General features: G+C 36.9%; 1 protein-coding gene across 4 annotated transcripts in view; it reads left to right on the top strand.

Moving 5' to 3' along the window:
- The window catches only part of DISP1 (dispatched RND transporter family member 1), a 195573-nt gene that overhangs the window by 168031 nt on the left and 10588 nt on the right, over positions 1 to 16954 (top strand). For 2 of the 4 annotated variants that reach the window (XM_023203677.3, XM_023203678.2), the window contains exons 3-7: positions 4009 to 4038; positions 11583 to 11706; positions 12480 to 12607; positions 12973 to 13070; positions 15817 to 15914. In XM_023203677.3, the coding sequence (XP_023059445.2) occupies positions 4009 to 4038; positions 11583 to 11706; positions 12480 to 12607; positions 12973 to 13070; positions 15817 to 15914 (478 nt within the window). Of the gene's footprint in view, positions 1 to 502; positions 765 to 4008; positions 4039 to 11582; positions 11707 to 12479; positions 12608 to 12972; positions 13071 to 15816; positions 15915 to 16954 lie in introns of those variants that run through there. The other 2 variants (XM_023203680.2, XM_023203679.2) reach the window with 2 other exon arrangements.

The following is a 16954-nucleotide window of genomic DNA, read 5'->3' on the forward strand; positions in this document are numbered from 1 at the left end:
ATAAGCCAGGCACAGTGGCTCACGCCTGTAATCCCAGCACTTTGGGAGCCTGGGCGAGAGGGTCACTTGAGCCCAGGAGTTTAAGACCAGCCTAGGCAGCATAGGGAGACCCCACATCTACAAATAAAAAATCTAAAAAATTAACTGGGTGTGGTGGCGCACACCTGTGGTCCCAACTACTCAGGAGGTTGAGGTGGGAGGATTACTTGAGCCCAGGAAATGGAGACTGTAGTGAGCTGGCCCACTGCACTCCAGCCTGGGTGACAGAGCAAGACCTTGTCTCAAAAGAAAAGAATTTAAATTAAAAACTTTTTAAATAAAATCAACATATAGTTGTAGTGATGGTCGCATAACTCATGAAAGTACTAAAAACCATGGAATTGTACTTTAATTGGGTGAATTATATGGTATATGAATTATATCCCTATAAAACTCATATTGAAAAATCAATATGTAATTGTATTTGAAAATACAGGTTTTGGGGGTTTTTGGTCTTTTGTAGATTCACCAGAAAACTAAGCGTGCTTCGTGGCTTCTTCAGATGTGAACGTGTTCACTGAAAGCCCAGTCTGTGTAAAGCTGCTGAGCCCTCACCAGCTCACTGGAGTGGCCCTGCGCTCCGTCCCTCTCTGCACACTTGGATGGCCCTGGCCAGCTGAGTGCTGCAGGTCAGGAGGCTGCTCTCTCCTGCAGCCACACACTTCTGCTCCCGGCATTTGACAAGTGTGCTTACCAAACCCATGCATGCCAGTTGGCTTGTTTTGGTAATTATGTCATCTGATTAAATTTTTTAGTTCACTTATATATAGATGCTAAAAGAAAAAGTTGTTTTCATGAAAAGAAAATTGTAGCCTTAGGGAAAAAAGGTTAATTGCTACAAAAAAATGTATACTGTTGAATTAGGCACGGGAGAAAAAATTGTAAAAGATTTGGGAAAAAATCATCAAAATTTAGATGTGTATTGTAGTCAGTATACCCAGGATACTCACAAGTATCCTAAGTCCTCAAAAACTCAGTCATAGACAATGTAGCAGTTCTATGGTTTATGTAAGAACAGATTGACATTTATGTTTAAGTTACTATTAGATATTTAAGGAATGTATGTAGAACTTCAAAAAATGTTTCTCTTTAATTAACCTTTCTGATTAACCAACAAACTAATGGTTCCTGCAGCATTGAACAGAGAGCCTATACTATAGGATACAGAGGCACAAAGAGAAACTTACAAAGTTTAGTAAAATATTGAAAGAGTTTAGGATTGACAGATAGGAATGGGCTGATGTAACAAAGTGTGTGTGTGTGTGTGTGTGTGTGTGTGTGTGTCTAAGAGAAAAAAAGAAACAAAATAAAATTTACCTATGTTAATATTTATGTCCCTAGCTTCTTGCTTTTTAAATTTGTTGTCTACTGATTTCAAAGCTGTTGAGTATGAGAAAAGGAATGAAATATCCCCATTCATTAATCCAACACACACTGATCTGACATCCACTAAGGTCCATACATTATACTAGTTATGGAGATATGAATACAAATAAGATATGTTTCCTTTTAATGTATCTAATGTCTTTTTTTAGATTTTTAAAAATGAATTATCTTTACAGTATATATATAAAAAGAATGCATTTTTGGTGTCCTTTATAATGCTGTAAATATTCAGTCTCATCTTTTTTCTTAAAGTAATAAGTTCTCGGCCAGGCATAGTGGCTCAGGCCTGCAATCCCAGCACTTTGGGAGGCACAGGCAGGTGGATCACCTGAGGCCGGGAGTTCAAGGCCAGCCTGGCCAACATGATGAAACACCAGCTCTACTAAAAATGCAAAAATTAGCTGGGCATGGTGGCATGCGCCTGTAGTCTCAACTACCTAGGTGACTGAGGCAGGAGGATCACTAGAACCTGAGAGGAGATTGGAACCCGCAGAGAAGACTGGAACCCGCAGAGATTGAGCCACTGCACTCCAGCCTGGGCGACAGAGCAAGACTCTGTCTCAAAAACAAAACAAACAAACAAAAAATGAGTTATCTTATGCTGTTCTTAGTGGAAACTCAGACTTTAAGCTCCACATCTGCCAAAAGAAAAGACAATTATTTTCTGTATGAGAGATTAATACTTTCTCTTTTCCCTATGGGCTTTTCTTCCTTGGTTTTACAGACAAATACTCACAGTACAGAGAACAGCAAATTAAGCATCAAGAGACTTGAGTTCTCACTACAGCTCCATTATTCAGACACTGAGAGACCAAAGGCAAACTGAAGCCCATCTCTGAAAATGAGGCTGCAGTGGAATTGGAATATATATTCCCTAAAATTATTTTCAGTGCTTGCAACTTCTGAGATTGTTCCATCTCCTTGCTTTTAATATTTTAATGGGTGTAGAATCCATAATGAGGGCATGTAAATAAAGCTTGAAATTTAGAACACATGCCTCTTTTGTTCAACAGTTTAATACAAAGTGCATTCTAGAATGTTAGCTGTGTAGTTGGGAACCCTGTTTGTCTTGTTCATGGATATACTAGGAATTAGATAAATGTTTCTTTGTAAGAGTGCATACATGTATCTGAGTGAGAAACGTAAACAGAGAGAGAAAATAGGAAAGAGAACTTTAGATCTTCAAGAAATTCCAAGGTAGGGTTCCAACTATTGGAAGAGTAATAGCTTAAAATAGAAAGTTTGGAGGACAGGTTTTTACATTTTGTGTTGTTCCCTCAAAGTATGGTACAGTCTGGTGAAAGATTTCATTTTCAGAAAGAGTATGTAGCTAGGCAATTCAATTATTCAGTCAGCAAATATTTATATATCCTCAATAAATTAGTGTAGTGGTTCTTAAACTTTGGGTCACACAACCCCTTTCAGTTTCAAAAATTGTTAAGAATCTTCAAAGAGCTTTTGTTTATGTCTTATAGCTGTATGTACCATATCAGAATTGGAACTGACAAATATTAAATTATGAAACTCATTAAAATTAATAATAAGCCTATTACATGTAAACATAAATAACACTTTGTGAATAATAATTACATTTTTCAAAACAAAAAAGTTTAGCAAGGTAAGTATCATTGTTTTACATTTTTGCAAATCTCTTTGACATGTGACTTACTAGAAGATAGCAGGATTCTCATATTTGTTCTGTAATCTATGGCAATATGCCATTTGGTTGAAATATATGAAGTATATGAAGAAAATCTGGCTTTACACAGATCTGTAGTTGGAAAAGGGAGGTCTCACAAACCCCATGAAAGGGTCTCAGGAACTCCCATGTGTCTTTAGACCAGGATGTGATAACCAGTGTACTTTTGTTTGTTCAACAAATTATTAAATGCTTTCCAGTAAATAGGAAAAAAATAATCTGATAGGAATACAGAGTTTGGAGGTTGAGACTGAGTTTGGAGTTTCTTTAGCAAGCTCATCCTGTATCTGGGAGGCAAGGTATAAAGGATGAGTGGGAATAATAAAACAGAGTGTGGGAAAGAGCTGATTGGAAACACAAGCCCCTATCTGTTGAAGTGGATTGCAAAGTTAGATATTAAGAAATTGAAAACTGGAGAAGCAACAGGTATCTTGAAGAGGGAATAGAATACCTAAAAGAAGGTATTAATATCCTATTTTTTTTAAGTGTTAGGATCTTTGCTATATAAGGAAGCAGCTTAGATTGGAGGCTTAGGGATGTGGATTCCTGCTATCAGAGAGAAGACTGAATCTGGTAGCTGTAGATCTCAGAGAAGAATATTATGCAGTGTGACTATGATTCCATCAGGAGACGGTAATACGGAGTCTGGGAAGGTTCTGCCTCCTGAGTAGCCACTTGAGCGGTCTCTACTGGTATGTAAAGTAGCCAACATTCATCGTTTAAAATCTCTCAAATAGATTGCCTTTTTTCTTTTTGTGCTTCCAGGATTCTTTGTAATAGAGATAACAAGTAAAATGTTCAATACATATGTAAAGCCTTTGTTTATGTTATGATGCTTTGTTTTTGATCATTTTTCCTTTGTTTTTTTTTTTTTTTTTTTCCAGACCATCCAGACCTTTCAAGTTGCCAAAAAGGTAAAGTAATCTGGGTCATCTTATTAAATAATAAACTTACCTGCATACTTTTTCCAGTCTAGTATTTTCTCCATATTTTGCTGTTCTTTTCACTTTCCTCATTCATATTTTTATGAAAGAAAAAGAAATTCCCATGAGTTGGCTGCTTGAGGAATTCCATATCTCCAAAAGTGGTTTTAATCTTAAGGTAGATTTCTAACCGTATTAAATTCTATTTGTGTCTAGGGCTAGGTGCAGTGGCTCATGCTTGTAATCCCAGCACTTTGGGAAGCCAAAGTGGGTGGATCACCTGAGGTCAGGAGTTTGAGACCATCCTGGCCAACATGGCAAAACCCCATCTCTACCAGAAACACAAAAATTAGCCAAGCATGGTTGCACGTGCCTTTAGTTCCAGCTACTCAGGAGGCTGAGGCAGGAGAATCGCTTGAACCTGGGAGGTGGCAGTTGCAGTGAGCCAAGATTGTGCCACTGTACTCCAGCCTGGGAGACAGAGTGAGACTCTGTCTCAAAAAAAAAAAAAATTATATTTGTGTGTAAACATTTATATTTGTTTATTTTGCATTCCTTCCTGCAATGGATTGGCTTCTCAGTGGCTTACTTAGTGACGAAAGAGATACTGTTCTGCCAACTACCAGGACTTGAATTCATGGCAGTTTATTTCAGAGGGGTTGTCTTTCTTTTTAAAAATCTTGTTACCAATGGAAGTATTCCTTTATGTGGAAATGTTTAAGGCTTATCTTTCAACAGAGAAAATTTTGACGAGATAAAAGTTCCTTAAAAAAGCATTTTCTCATCAGATGTTCTTACACATTGTAATTCCAGGTACAATGTCATTACACTTAAGAAATTCTAAGCGATCTTTGAAATTCAGTTGCCAAAGAAGCTCAGATGCTGATAACACTGATGCCTGCCTCAAGGGAGTTATCCTCTCTTTGAGGTGAAATTACTACATAGATATTAATTAGTAAACTATCCTTCTATTTAAAAAAAAATTTTTTTTTAAATTGTGGTAAAATATACGTAATAGGCCAGGCGCAGTGGCTCACGCCTATAATCCCAGCACTTTGGGAGGCTGAGGCAGGCGGATCACTTGAGGTCAGGAGTTTAAGACCAGCCAAGGCAACATGGGGACACCTGTGTCTACAAAAAATTACAAAAAGTTAGCCAAGCATGATGGTTTGCACCTGTAGTCCCAGCTACTCAGAAGGCTGTGGTCAGAGGATGTCTTGAGCCTAGGAAGCAGAGTTTTTACTTAGCTGAAATACACCACTGCACTCAAGCCTGGGTGACAGAGCCAGACCCTGTCTCAAAAAAATATATATATATATATATAGAGAGAGAGAGAGAGAGCGCACACGCATTCATATGTGTTATATATAACATAGGTTTATGTGTTATATATAACATAGGTTTATATGTTATAAAACAGGTTTATATGATAGTTTAAAAATATTGACATACTTTAAATGTTATAACATGTTTATATGTTATATGTGTTGTATATATAACATGTTTATATTTGTTGTATATATAACATATATGTTGCCTTTTAACCATTTTTAAGAGTACAGTTCTTTGGCATTATGTACATTCATATTGTTGTATAACCATTACCATCCATTTCCAGAACTTTTTTTCTCTTGTAAAACTTAAATTCTATATCCATTATATATTAACTCCCCATTTTCTCCTACCCCTGGGCCTTAGCAACCATCATCCTGCTTTCTGTCTCTATGGGTTTGACTGCTCTAAGTACCTCGTATGAGTCGAATCCTACAGTATTTGTCCTTTTGTGACTGGCTTATTTCACTTAGTATGATGTCTTCCAGGTTCATTCATGTTGTAGCATGTATTAGAACCCCTTTTTTTAAGGCTGGAATAATATTCCATTGTATGTATATACCACATTTTGTTTAACAATTCCCTTTTCATTTTTGCAAAAAAAGAAGAGAGAAAGAAAGAAAATAAGGCAAAGAGGTATGCAAGTAAATATGGCATACTAAAAAAACGAATTTCTACTTTTCTATAAATAGGGTTTCTCAAATGACTAAAAATTTTACTTTGAAAAAATTCATTTCTTTCTCTGTTATTACATTGGTATTATTAAAACAAAGTTATAATTTCTTATAAGTATATATGAATATAACTATAACTTCTTCAACAAAGCCTTTCCTGATTCCCCTTTCCCACCTTGGCTGGAACTTACTGCTTCCCTTATTGAATTCACAAAACATTTCATCTGTACCCCTCTAAAAAACACATTTTTTGGACAGGCACAGTGGCTCACGCCTATAATCCCACCACTTTGGGAGGCTAAGGTAGGCAGATCATGAGGTCAGGAGTTTGAGACCAGCCTGGCCAACATGGTGAAACCCCCGTCTCTACTAAAAATACAAAAATTAGCTGGGTGTGGTGGTGGGTGCCTGGAATCCCAGCTACTCAGAGGCTGAGGTGGGAGAATTGCTTGAACCCGGGAGGTGGAACTTGCAGTGAGCCAAGATCATGCCACTGCACTCTAGCCTGGGTGACAGAGCAAGACTCTATCTCAGGGGGGAAAGAAAAACACACACACACACACATATTTTTTTTTTAACCTGTCTTGTAGATATTTGTGTGCCTGTCTTATTTTCTGTATTAGGCTGTAAATTCCCTGAGGGCAAGATCCAAGTCTGCCATTTTTGTATTCCCAGAATGCCTTGCATCCTTACTCTTTAATGCTAATTGTTGGATGAATTTGTTACTTCACAAGAAAAAAAGAGTTGTATATTCTTTTTTTTTTTTTTTTTTTAATTTTCTCAAACTTCAATCACTCTTCCCACTAAGTTGATAGTTGATGCCACTGGAAAAGTTATGACTTAATAACATTTTGAAATGTCTATCTTTAAGGGACAAGAGGAACAAGAAAGGGCTATTAAGGGAAACAGAAAGGAATAAACCAAAGGGGAAAGGATTTTTAGGAAGAAAGAGGTAGCTAACAGTGTTAAATTCTGCTCAGGTCAAGGAAGATAAAAACCAAGAACAGTTAGTTGACTTGGGCAGTTCAGAAGAGTCATGAGAGCAAAAGCCAAGCTATAAGGGGTTAAAGAGCCAGTGGTTGGTGACGAAAAGGAAGCCTCTGGCGTGGGGACTGACTTACACCATCTGAAACATGACTTTCTGCTCAGAGGAAGAAGAAAAAAGAAGAGTGTTTTGAGAAAGGCAGCAAAGAGCAAGGGAAAAAAAATCTTTGTAAGCTAAGAGGAAAATTTATTATGGGGGAATGTTATAATATAAATGACCCACTTAAAATTGGCCCCTATTTTAATGTCACTTGAGCATAAGTTGGCTCTATAAGATACTTCGTTTATTTGTTTTAACAGTTATTTCTGATCTGTTTCCAGAGTAAACCCAATAATAAGGTGACTGAAAATCTCTGACTATGTTTGAGGGGCTTCCACTGAGTAGCAGTGAAAACTCCAGCATGGCCGTAACACCCTGGACCAGAATGCCAGGCAGCATGCCTGCTAACTCAGATCCACGGTTCACCCACGAACACGTTTCATTACCTCTGCTGCTTCTGTTTCTTCTTCTGTAAAAGGAGAACGAGCCCTTCAGATCTGTCTCCTATTTGAGACTTAACCTATTGAGAAGATGATGTGAACTTTTATATAGCAGTGCCCTGTAAAGAGCTGTGGGCCCTAACCTCAGCAGCTCGTGCAGCAGTAGGGCCTCTGGGAAAACGGTCTTTCACTGGAAAATGACTACCTGCTGTAAGCCAGGTGTTACAGAGGTGGGCCACATTTACAGTTATATTGTGGTGTCTAAAGATTTTCAATATTAGAGCAGGTGGATGAAAGACAAGTATTATTTGATATGGAGAAGAATACATGATAGTTAAAAGAATGGTTCCTTTGAAAATTCTTCTACTGCACATGTGGTCCCACTTTTCAAAGAGAATAATGCACAGGATATGGATATATATATATATATATATATATATATATATATATTTGTGAGATTTATAGGCCATTTTTAATTTCCTTTACTTCTCCAATTTTCCTACTTTATTGGATTTTTATCTTCATATTACAACCATTGTCTGGATTTCATATTGCGCATGCAACTTGGTTTCCCATGTGGTACCCACAGCTATACTGTATCTTTGCATAGATAGCAGGAGGAGTAGAATTAGCCTCAGCAACTTTGTGGTGTTGAGGAGAAATACTTGTTTGAGTAAAATTTACTCAGAATGATTGGGCTTTCCCCCATGGTGTGTTATATACTCAGGATGGTGATCCCATTACTTAAATGTGAACAGTTGTCTCTAAGAAAGGTTAGCATGGGAAACATCGGGCATGTAAGGAAGTGGAATTGTAGTAAGCAAGGTTAAACGTGTTTGGAAGAAATGTGCTGAAATCACTAATGCCATAAAGTTTCCATATGTAGTCAGTGCACGTATATGGTATGTAGCAGTGCTGTAAAATCAAAACCAAATGTTTTCAAAGGGAAGAAAAGCAATTATTGAATGAGGCTTTTAAGGTTGCTATACATGTGTGTGCAGATTTTCAAGAACACAAAATAAAAAATCATTATATGGGTAAATTAAACCACAGTATGAATACTAAGCAATTTGGGGCCTATTGCCCTCTATTGATAACGTTAGCAGGTAAAAATGCATGACTTCTGATTCATTTGAGAGAAAATGAATCCATTTAAAATAAAGTGTAATGAATAATTGTATAAGCCTGGGGCCATTTTCATTTCACAGGGCTGATATTTTAATGGTCTAAAATGTAAAGGACTCTTTTTAAGTCTGAAGCAATGAATGTAGTCTCAAATGTGCTATTGACACAGAGGACTTTATGGCTTCAAAACTAGTTACTTTCATCTTAGTTTGCATTTGGTGGAGGAGGAAATAAAGTAAGGAGAATGTTTTTGCACAGGGTGTGTCCTAGAAGTGTGAAAGCTTCTAGCCACTTGGTGTTTACATTTGAACAACTACAATCAGCTTATTGTCACTTATATGTTTTTATTATATTCAGAATTATTCTAAAAGGTTATTCTGTCTTATCTAGCATCACTTTTCCTGAATGAGTTTTTAAATCCAACATTTGCAGTCTAGTGAATAATGTTCAAACTTAGAACCCATATGATTTTGCATAGAGAAATTAACTATAAGTAGGGCTAGGAATGTTTAATTGTAAGTTTTGGGAAGCAGACATTTGTGCCAAGTGTAGTTATTCCTAATGTTTCTAGTTACTCTTGTGTCTGAAGAAAGAAATGACAGCCCAGAGATTAAAAGGCCTGACACTAGAACCAGACTCTCTAGGTTCCTAGTTTTGTGACGCTGAATAAGTTCTATAACTTGTCTGTGCCTCAGTTGTTGTGAGAATTGAACGAGATGATAATTTATGTAAAGCATAAGAGCAACTGGTATTCTGAATAAGGACGAGCTTGTATTTATTTGTTTATTTTTGTAAGATTTCTCCTTTCCTTTCCTTTCTTTCTTTCGTTTTCCTTCCTTCCTTTATTGCTTTCTTTCTTTCTCTTTTTTTTTTTTTTTTTTTTTTTGACAGAGTGTTGCTCACCCAGGCTGGAGTGCACTGATGTGATCTCTGCTCACTGCAGCCTCCGCCTCCTGGGTTCAAGTAATTCTCCTGCCTTAGCCTCCCAAGTAGCTGGGACTACAGGCATGTGCCACCATGCCTGTATTTTTTGTATTTTTTTTGTATTTTTGTAGAGCCAAAGTTTCACCATGTTGGCCAGGCTGGTCTCAAACTCCTGATCTCAGGTGATCTGACTGCCTCAGCCTCCCAAAGTGTTGTGATTACAGGCCACTTATAAAGCCACTGCGTCTGGCCTTATAAGATTACTTTAAAAGAGCAGCAGTGAAAAGTGCCTGTGCACATGCTCCCTTAAAGCATAATTACGCTATATTTTAATATCCTTACTAGAGTTATAATTTGAAGCAAATATCCCCCAAAGCCAGATCAATAAAGTTAAGACATCAGATTATAAAAATTGGCAGTCTATTCTTAGAGACATATAGTAGCTTTTTTTCAGACTGACATTTAGAGCCACCAGAATTATTTGTAACTACTAGCATGATTTTGAAGAAATAACTCAAAAATATATGAGTAAGAATCCTATTTCAAATGAGCCAGAAGTAGCCATTGTAGCAGCCAAATGAGCTAACATTGCTGAGAATTTGAGAGTAGTGGTCCACAAGTTAAATATTTTGTCTTGCTTTTCTTCTAATAAAGATTCAAGAAACCAGAAGTTTGCAGGATGCATTTTGAATTTTAGAAAAAGTTCAGTTTAGTCAGCTGCTGTTGGGTACTCAGCTCATATCAAGACTTGAAAGTGTCAAAATAATAACGTGTGATCCAGGACCTCATGGAAGGAATACAGAAACAGATCTTCCAATTTGAGGTAACAAATGAGGGTGTGGGAAGCACATCTGGAAGAAAGGGCCTGGTGGTAGGATTTGGTAATAGAGACAGTTCCCCACATGTGGGAAGAGACTAAAGCCAGATTGTAGTAGCTGAGGAGTACAAGCACCAGGTGTTTGTTCATTTAGTCAATAGATATTGATCACCTTCCACCGATAATACACTAAATGAATCTGACAAGAATTTCTGCCCTCATGGAACTCACATATCTAGTCGATATGTTCACTAGTTTTAGCTAGAAGGAAAGTTACAGGTTTGTGGGAAATGTTTAGTTTGTTTTTGTTTGTTCATTTGTTTGTTTGTTTTTTGAGACAGAATCTCACTCTGTCGCCCAGGCTGGAGTACAGTGGCACGATCTCGGCTCACTGCAACCTCCGCCTCCTGGGTTCAAACGATTCTTCTGCCTCAGCCTCCCGAGTAGCTAGGACTACAGGTGTGCGCCACCATGCCCGGCTAATTTTTTGTATTTTTAGTAGAGACAGGGTTTCACCATGTTAGTCAGAATGGTCTCGAACTCCTGACCTTGTGATCCGCCTGCCTCGGCCTCCCAAAGTGCTGGGATTACAGGTGTGAGCCGTCGTGCTCAGCCCTCAGTTTGGTTATTTTTAAGATTTGCACTATATGAACCTGCTTATAGATTGAGTTCTTCTTTAAGAACTGTGAGAGTAAAGGTGTGGAGAAAGGGAATAACTAGAGAAACAAAAGTTCTGGAAGACACTGCATGGAGAATGGATCCTCTGTTAAAATTTGTTTTTTTTCCACTAATGAAGTGTGTATTTTATATCTTTTACAGTCATAGATGTAGATATAAAATGTTACTTGTCATATATGAACATTATTCTGACTCTCAGTAGCCTGTGGCATAAAGTGCTACTTGATCACAAAAATGAGGGGAGAATGATCTTGTAACTTTCTTCTACAATTACATACAAATACTTATAACTCAATTAGATATTGTATTGATAAATACCTGTATTTGGTCTACAATATGAGGATTTAATAAATTGCTCTCTTAGGTACCAAAAATATTTCTGCAAAGGGCCTTCTTTGGGCCTTCTTTGTGTTTCTGTAGTTATGCAGCCCTGATAGCCGACACTTCTTTGTGTTTTGTAGTTATGCAGCCCTGATAGCTGACTGGCCAGTGGTGGTCTTGGGCATGTGCACCATGTTCATCGTGGTCTGTGCCTTGGTTGGAGTATTAGTGCCAGAGCTTCCTGACTTCTCCGATCCATTGCTGGTAAGTAGCATTTATGTTTTCTTTAGCCTAAAATCATCTTCAAATATTGTGTATTTTAATACAAGTTGCCTTATGTTATTTAGTAACCCATTTCTTTAAAAACCTTCTCAAGCAACAATTCTCTTTCTGAAAAGTAAAGACATTACTTTATCTGTATTATCAGGTTGTTAAAAGATCAAGGAACTTGCTTACCCTCAAAAATCTGGAAGGTTTGCTTCTTGGTCCCCATGCTTAAGCTAAAAAGCAATAAATTGGAGAATCTGCCTTCTATAAAATTATTCTCATAAAGTCTTTAACACTGTCTCTGTTTTCTCCCAAAGAAGTTGAAGGAATTTCAGTATTACTAACAGATAGCGGAGTCTGTTTTTAAGTAAATGTTTCTCTGGAGTGGAATTATGGGAAAATATGATCAAGGATAATGAAACACTCTTGTAAAAATACTAACAATGTGTAACATGATTTAATATTATCATAATTTTTATAAGATAAAAATAAGTATTTACTAAATGCTTAGGCATGAGTTGAAAAGATAAACTTTCCTTAGACATGTAACATACCAAAGAATCAAACTGTTTTGTCACAGCAAATAGGTGATGATTATCATGTCAAGGCATCTTGTTTTAATGCAGTCACCTCTGGAGTAACTGTGAGGAACAGCTATATTTTCTGTCGAAAGCTATACATCACTTTGACATTGCTTTCCCAAGCTTTCATTGTAACTATACTTAGCCTGAAATGAAATACACTAACGAGCACTTGTAATTTTGCCTTAGGGTTTTGAACCAAGAGGTACAGCAATAGGCCAGAGACTGGTCACATGGAATAATATGGTGAAAAATACAGGATACAAAGCAACATTAGCAAATTATCCCTTTAAATATGCAGATGAACAAGCCAAAAGGTAATCAATTATTTATTTTTATATAACTTTTAAACAAAACATTGCTTACTGAATTCCTCTTAAAATACTGCCTGAACAAAAAATTTAAATATAAAATGTGTGGCTCAAAATCTTTGCCACTGGATTTGTTTAACTTGTCATGTGTTTGAAGATTTTGTTGTAGTAGGATGAAAAGGTGAGATTTTCTTTTTTTTTTTTCTTTTTTAGAAGTGAGAAAATTAATGTTGATTGCTTCTTTTAATCCTTTCAACTTAATATCAAGAACTAAGCAGGTCATGGCTTTGAGGAAGTACTGTTTCCAGTATGCTTATCAGCCTTGAAATAGCGAGAACTTTATTGAAGATCAAATTGTCGTTCCATTTCAGCCATCGGGATGATAGATGGTCAGATGATCATTATGAAAGAGAGAAAAGAGAAGTTGACTGGAACTTCCACAAGGACAGCTTTTTCTGCGACGTTCCAAGTGAGTGGCATCGTAGATGAACAAACGCTCAGCGGTTTGCTGGCATTTAAAATTGAACATGATCACAGTCTAGACTGATAGTCATGTGTGGCTAGTCACACAGCTTCACTGTTGCTGTTGAACCTAAAGAAATTTTGGCTAATTAACTTTTTCTTTTACTTTTCTAGTTTAGTCAACTACTAGTCTGAGTTTATTATATTATTAAAATTAATGAGAAAAGTAATGATTGAGTGTTCTTATTTTAAGGAAGATATAAATCTAATGAAATTCTCGACCTCGCCCAACATTTGAAGTCTTTTTAAACATTCCTTGTACTGTTTATTTCTAGATCAAATACAGGTACATATTTTTGGATTGAACCTTGAAATAATCTGTTGAATTATTTAAAAATCATTTAAAGTTTTGATTCATTCTAAAATGAATCAGAAAATGACTTAAAGTTCTGATTCATTCAAAAAGCAATACTGTATTAAGAGCCATCTGTGTGCTGCCTCATCACTAGGCATTAGAGGTAGAGAGGTGAAAAAAATAAAGTCTAGAGATTCAAAGTTTGAATACCTTGGGCCTGTCATATAATACAAGTGAATAAAGCTAGCTAGGTATGACAAGAGAAGTGATGGTGATTGTGGAACACTAAGGAACATCTGCCCTGTCTAAAGAAATCAGCTGCTACTTAGCTGCAACAAAAGGTGGGGTTCTAGAAATGAGGACCCAAATGTTGCAAGAACTTGCCAGAGGTCAAAAATCCAGATTTTTTTTTTTTTTTTTTGAGATGGAGTTTTGCTCTTGTTGCCCAGGCTGGAGTACAATGGCGCGATCTCAGCTCACTGCAACCTCCGCCTCCCAGGTTCAAGTGATTCTCCTGCCTCAGCCTTCCCAAGTAGCTGGGATAACAGGCATGTGCCACCATGCCTGGCTAATTTTATATTTTTAGTAGAGATGGGGTTTCTCCTTGTTGGTCAGGCTGCTCTCAAACTCCTGAACTCAGGTGATCCTGCCACCTCGACTTCCCAAAGTGCTGGGATTACAGGCATGAGCCACTGCACCTGGCCAAAAATCCAGATTTGAATGTGGAATCATCAGATCTCTAAATGTTGGCAACAAATTCACTACCCAAAATTTGCTGTAACATGGAGTCAGCCTGATTACTCTGCAGCTGCCAGGGAAGAAGGAAGGCACAGCCTAGAGGACATGAATATAAGTATGTAAGCCATTGATTAGCCATAGTGATTAGGATTGAGGAATTGTGGATAGTGTAATTTCTAATTAAGTAAATATTAACATTAAAGCTCTTTTGATTTCAGCTTTTGCTGTTGTTATTGAAAATCCCTCTTAAATGTATGCTTTCCTGTCTTAGAACACTAGATGACCTGATTGGATCATTGATGTTTCTGGAGCTTACCAAGTCTCAGGGTCTTTATTTTGATCTCTTACTCTGTATAGTAATAGATAGTAGGAGATTAGGCAGAATCTTATACTGATCCCAGAAAGCAATACATGTTTCTTTTTCTGTCTCTTCTCTTAGAAAACGTTAGGAAGTTGAACTCTGGTTACTTGCATGTTCTGGCTGGTTTATTTCTCTCAATCAAAGTGTTACTATATATTATTGCTTAACCAACATCTGTTAGTTATGATCTTAACCAGGAAAAACATTACATTTCAATAGTCAATGCTAAATATTGTCTCATAAGTAGATTCTGCCTTGACTAAAGCCATTACCAACTCTGTGTAAATGAAATGTTTCAGTTTCCAGCAGGCTGATTTTGCTCTCCAAAATTAGTCAACATAAGATAATAGCCAAAACTTCATGATCATAGATAAAACTTTTTCTAATAAAGCTTTATTCATAAATTTACCAGCTGATTTGTTAGCAAAATTAGGCATTTTAACTAACATAAAATTAATCTTCTTTGTTTTATGTGGTTCATATTTTTTAATATGTGGTTCATGTTGTTTCTGTTCTAAGGATACATCTCATTTAATTCTCACAGCTATTTGAGATAGATATTACTGTCTGCATTTTACAAATGAGGAACCAAGGCTCAGAGAAGTTGTTAGTTGCCTAAGGTCACATAGCTAGTAAATGACAGGACCTGGTTATATCCTAATCTGACTTTAAAGACCATGCATGCTCTTTCTGGTATATCATACAACCTCCCTTATTCAGAAACATATTTTTTGTTAATCTGATTTTCAAAATAATTTTTCTAGATTCTAGTATACCAGAGAGACCATGTACTCAACCGGAATATGGCCAGCATTCTGTACTTAGTTGACTGTTTTTAGTGATTTTAAATAGATCACCCACCATCTTTCCTCTCTAGTTAGCTGCCAGGCAGAACATCCCTATAATCCATTCTTGGTATTCCCTAGTGCATCTTTTTTTATTATGGTGATGTGTTGTGAAATTAAAAGGGATATATTCAATTAGTTTCCTATTGTAAATTCCTATGGATTTTTCTTCCTATAGTCTGACCAAAAATAGATTTGCTATATATTTCATACAATTTTAAGATGTAGTGAGTAGACAAAGGCTTTGCGCTAAGACAATATTATGGCATTGCTTTTTTTTGGTTTCTTTTAACATTTTCTCCTGGAATTTATCAAAGGAAAGAATTTCCTGCTGCTAATGAATCGTCCATGTGGTTTCCCAGTTTGAGTTATTTCCGAATCCTGAGTCTTACGAAATAAATGAATAATTTGTAAACCTTTTTCTTTCCTTTTTTTTTTTTTTTCATATCACCAGGTGACCGATATTCCAGAGTGGTATTTACTTCATCTGGAGGGGAGACATTATGGAATTTACCTGCAATTAAATCGATGTGCAATGTAGATAATTCCAGGGTACGTAAAATAAAACTAAAATCTCCTTAGCACAAATAAGGTTGTATTATTGAAACTCCTTTTACTGCTGACCCTGGTGTCTGATCAGATGAAAGTACTTAAGAGGCTTACCTACTGAGGAGTAAACTCCAGCAGGCCAGCTTTGCATTCTCTCAGATCCCAGGATCAAAGTATCCGTGTTTCCTTCTCTAACTTTAAAACATACCATCTTCCTTTTTCTTTCCCATTCATGGTCTCTGGCTGTTGATGGTGTTTTCTGTTATTTCACAGAATATTTCTTTTCAGTATAATATTCAAGACTGTTTTTCTTCTTTTGTTGTATTTTTTATTTCCTAACCTAGTTTCATCGGTCCCTATTTCCTGCCCTGAGGCAATTGTCAGCATCTTAATTGTGCAATGAAATGTCTGCCTCTCTGGCAATCACTGGGTCAGTTGGGCCAGTGACCTCAAAGGGAAATTTAGGGAGCAGGCTGGGAAAGGGGACATCAAAGAGCATAAATACAGTATCTATGTAAATGGCCAGAGTAATCCAATCCAGACTGCCCTGAATGCTAAACACCTTGTTGCTTTGGGAGACACCAGAATGCAAGAAGACAGGTGCTTTGTCTCTCAAGTCTTCTCTAGAGCCAAAAACATGTCAGCATCAGAAAATGTAGTGAGCTTCTGAGTTTGGAAGAGCTGTCCATTTCTTATGTTCAGAGATAGTTTCTCTAAATAGAAACTGCTATCTGATGTCACTAATGAACTTTTCCAAGCAAAGCAACTGGCATAAAAGGAACACTTTGTGTTCTCACATAACTCTAAAATGTAAAATAACTGGTTAGTTAAAAATCGAATGATGTGCCCTGCTGAGAGCTAGCCTGACAACCTGATGCAATCACCTGTTCTATCAACAGGGAAATGTCTTAATGAAATAGGCAGTAGAAAGGAAAGAAGAGATCACCCAAACCAGCAGTCTCATTGTGCTAATCTGAGTACCTTCTAAGAAATACGTATCACCAGGTAACCTAGTTAGTTGGTCCCAGATCTCCCAGATTTAC

This window comes from Piliocolobus tephrosceles, chromosome 1 (genome assembly GCF_002776525.5).
Source record: "Piliocolobus tephrosceles isolate RC106 chromosome 1, ASM277652v3, whole genome shotgun sequence".
Taxonomy (NCBI): domain Eukaryota; kingdom Metazoa; phylum Chordata; class Mammalia; order Primates; family Cercopithecidae; genus Piliocolobus; species Piliocolobus tephrosceles.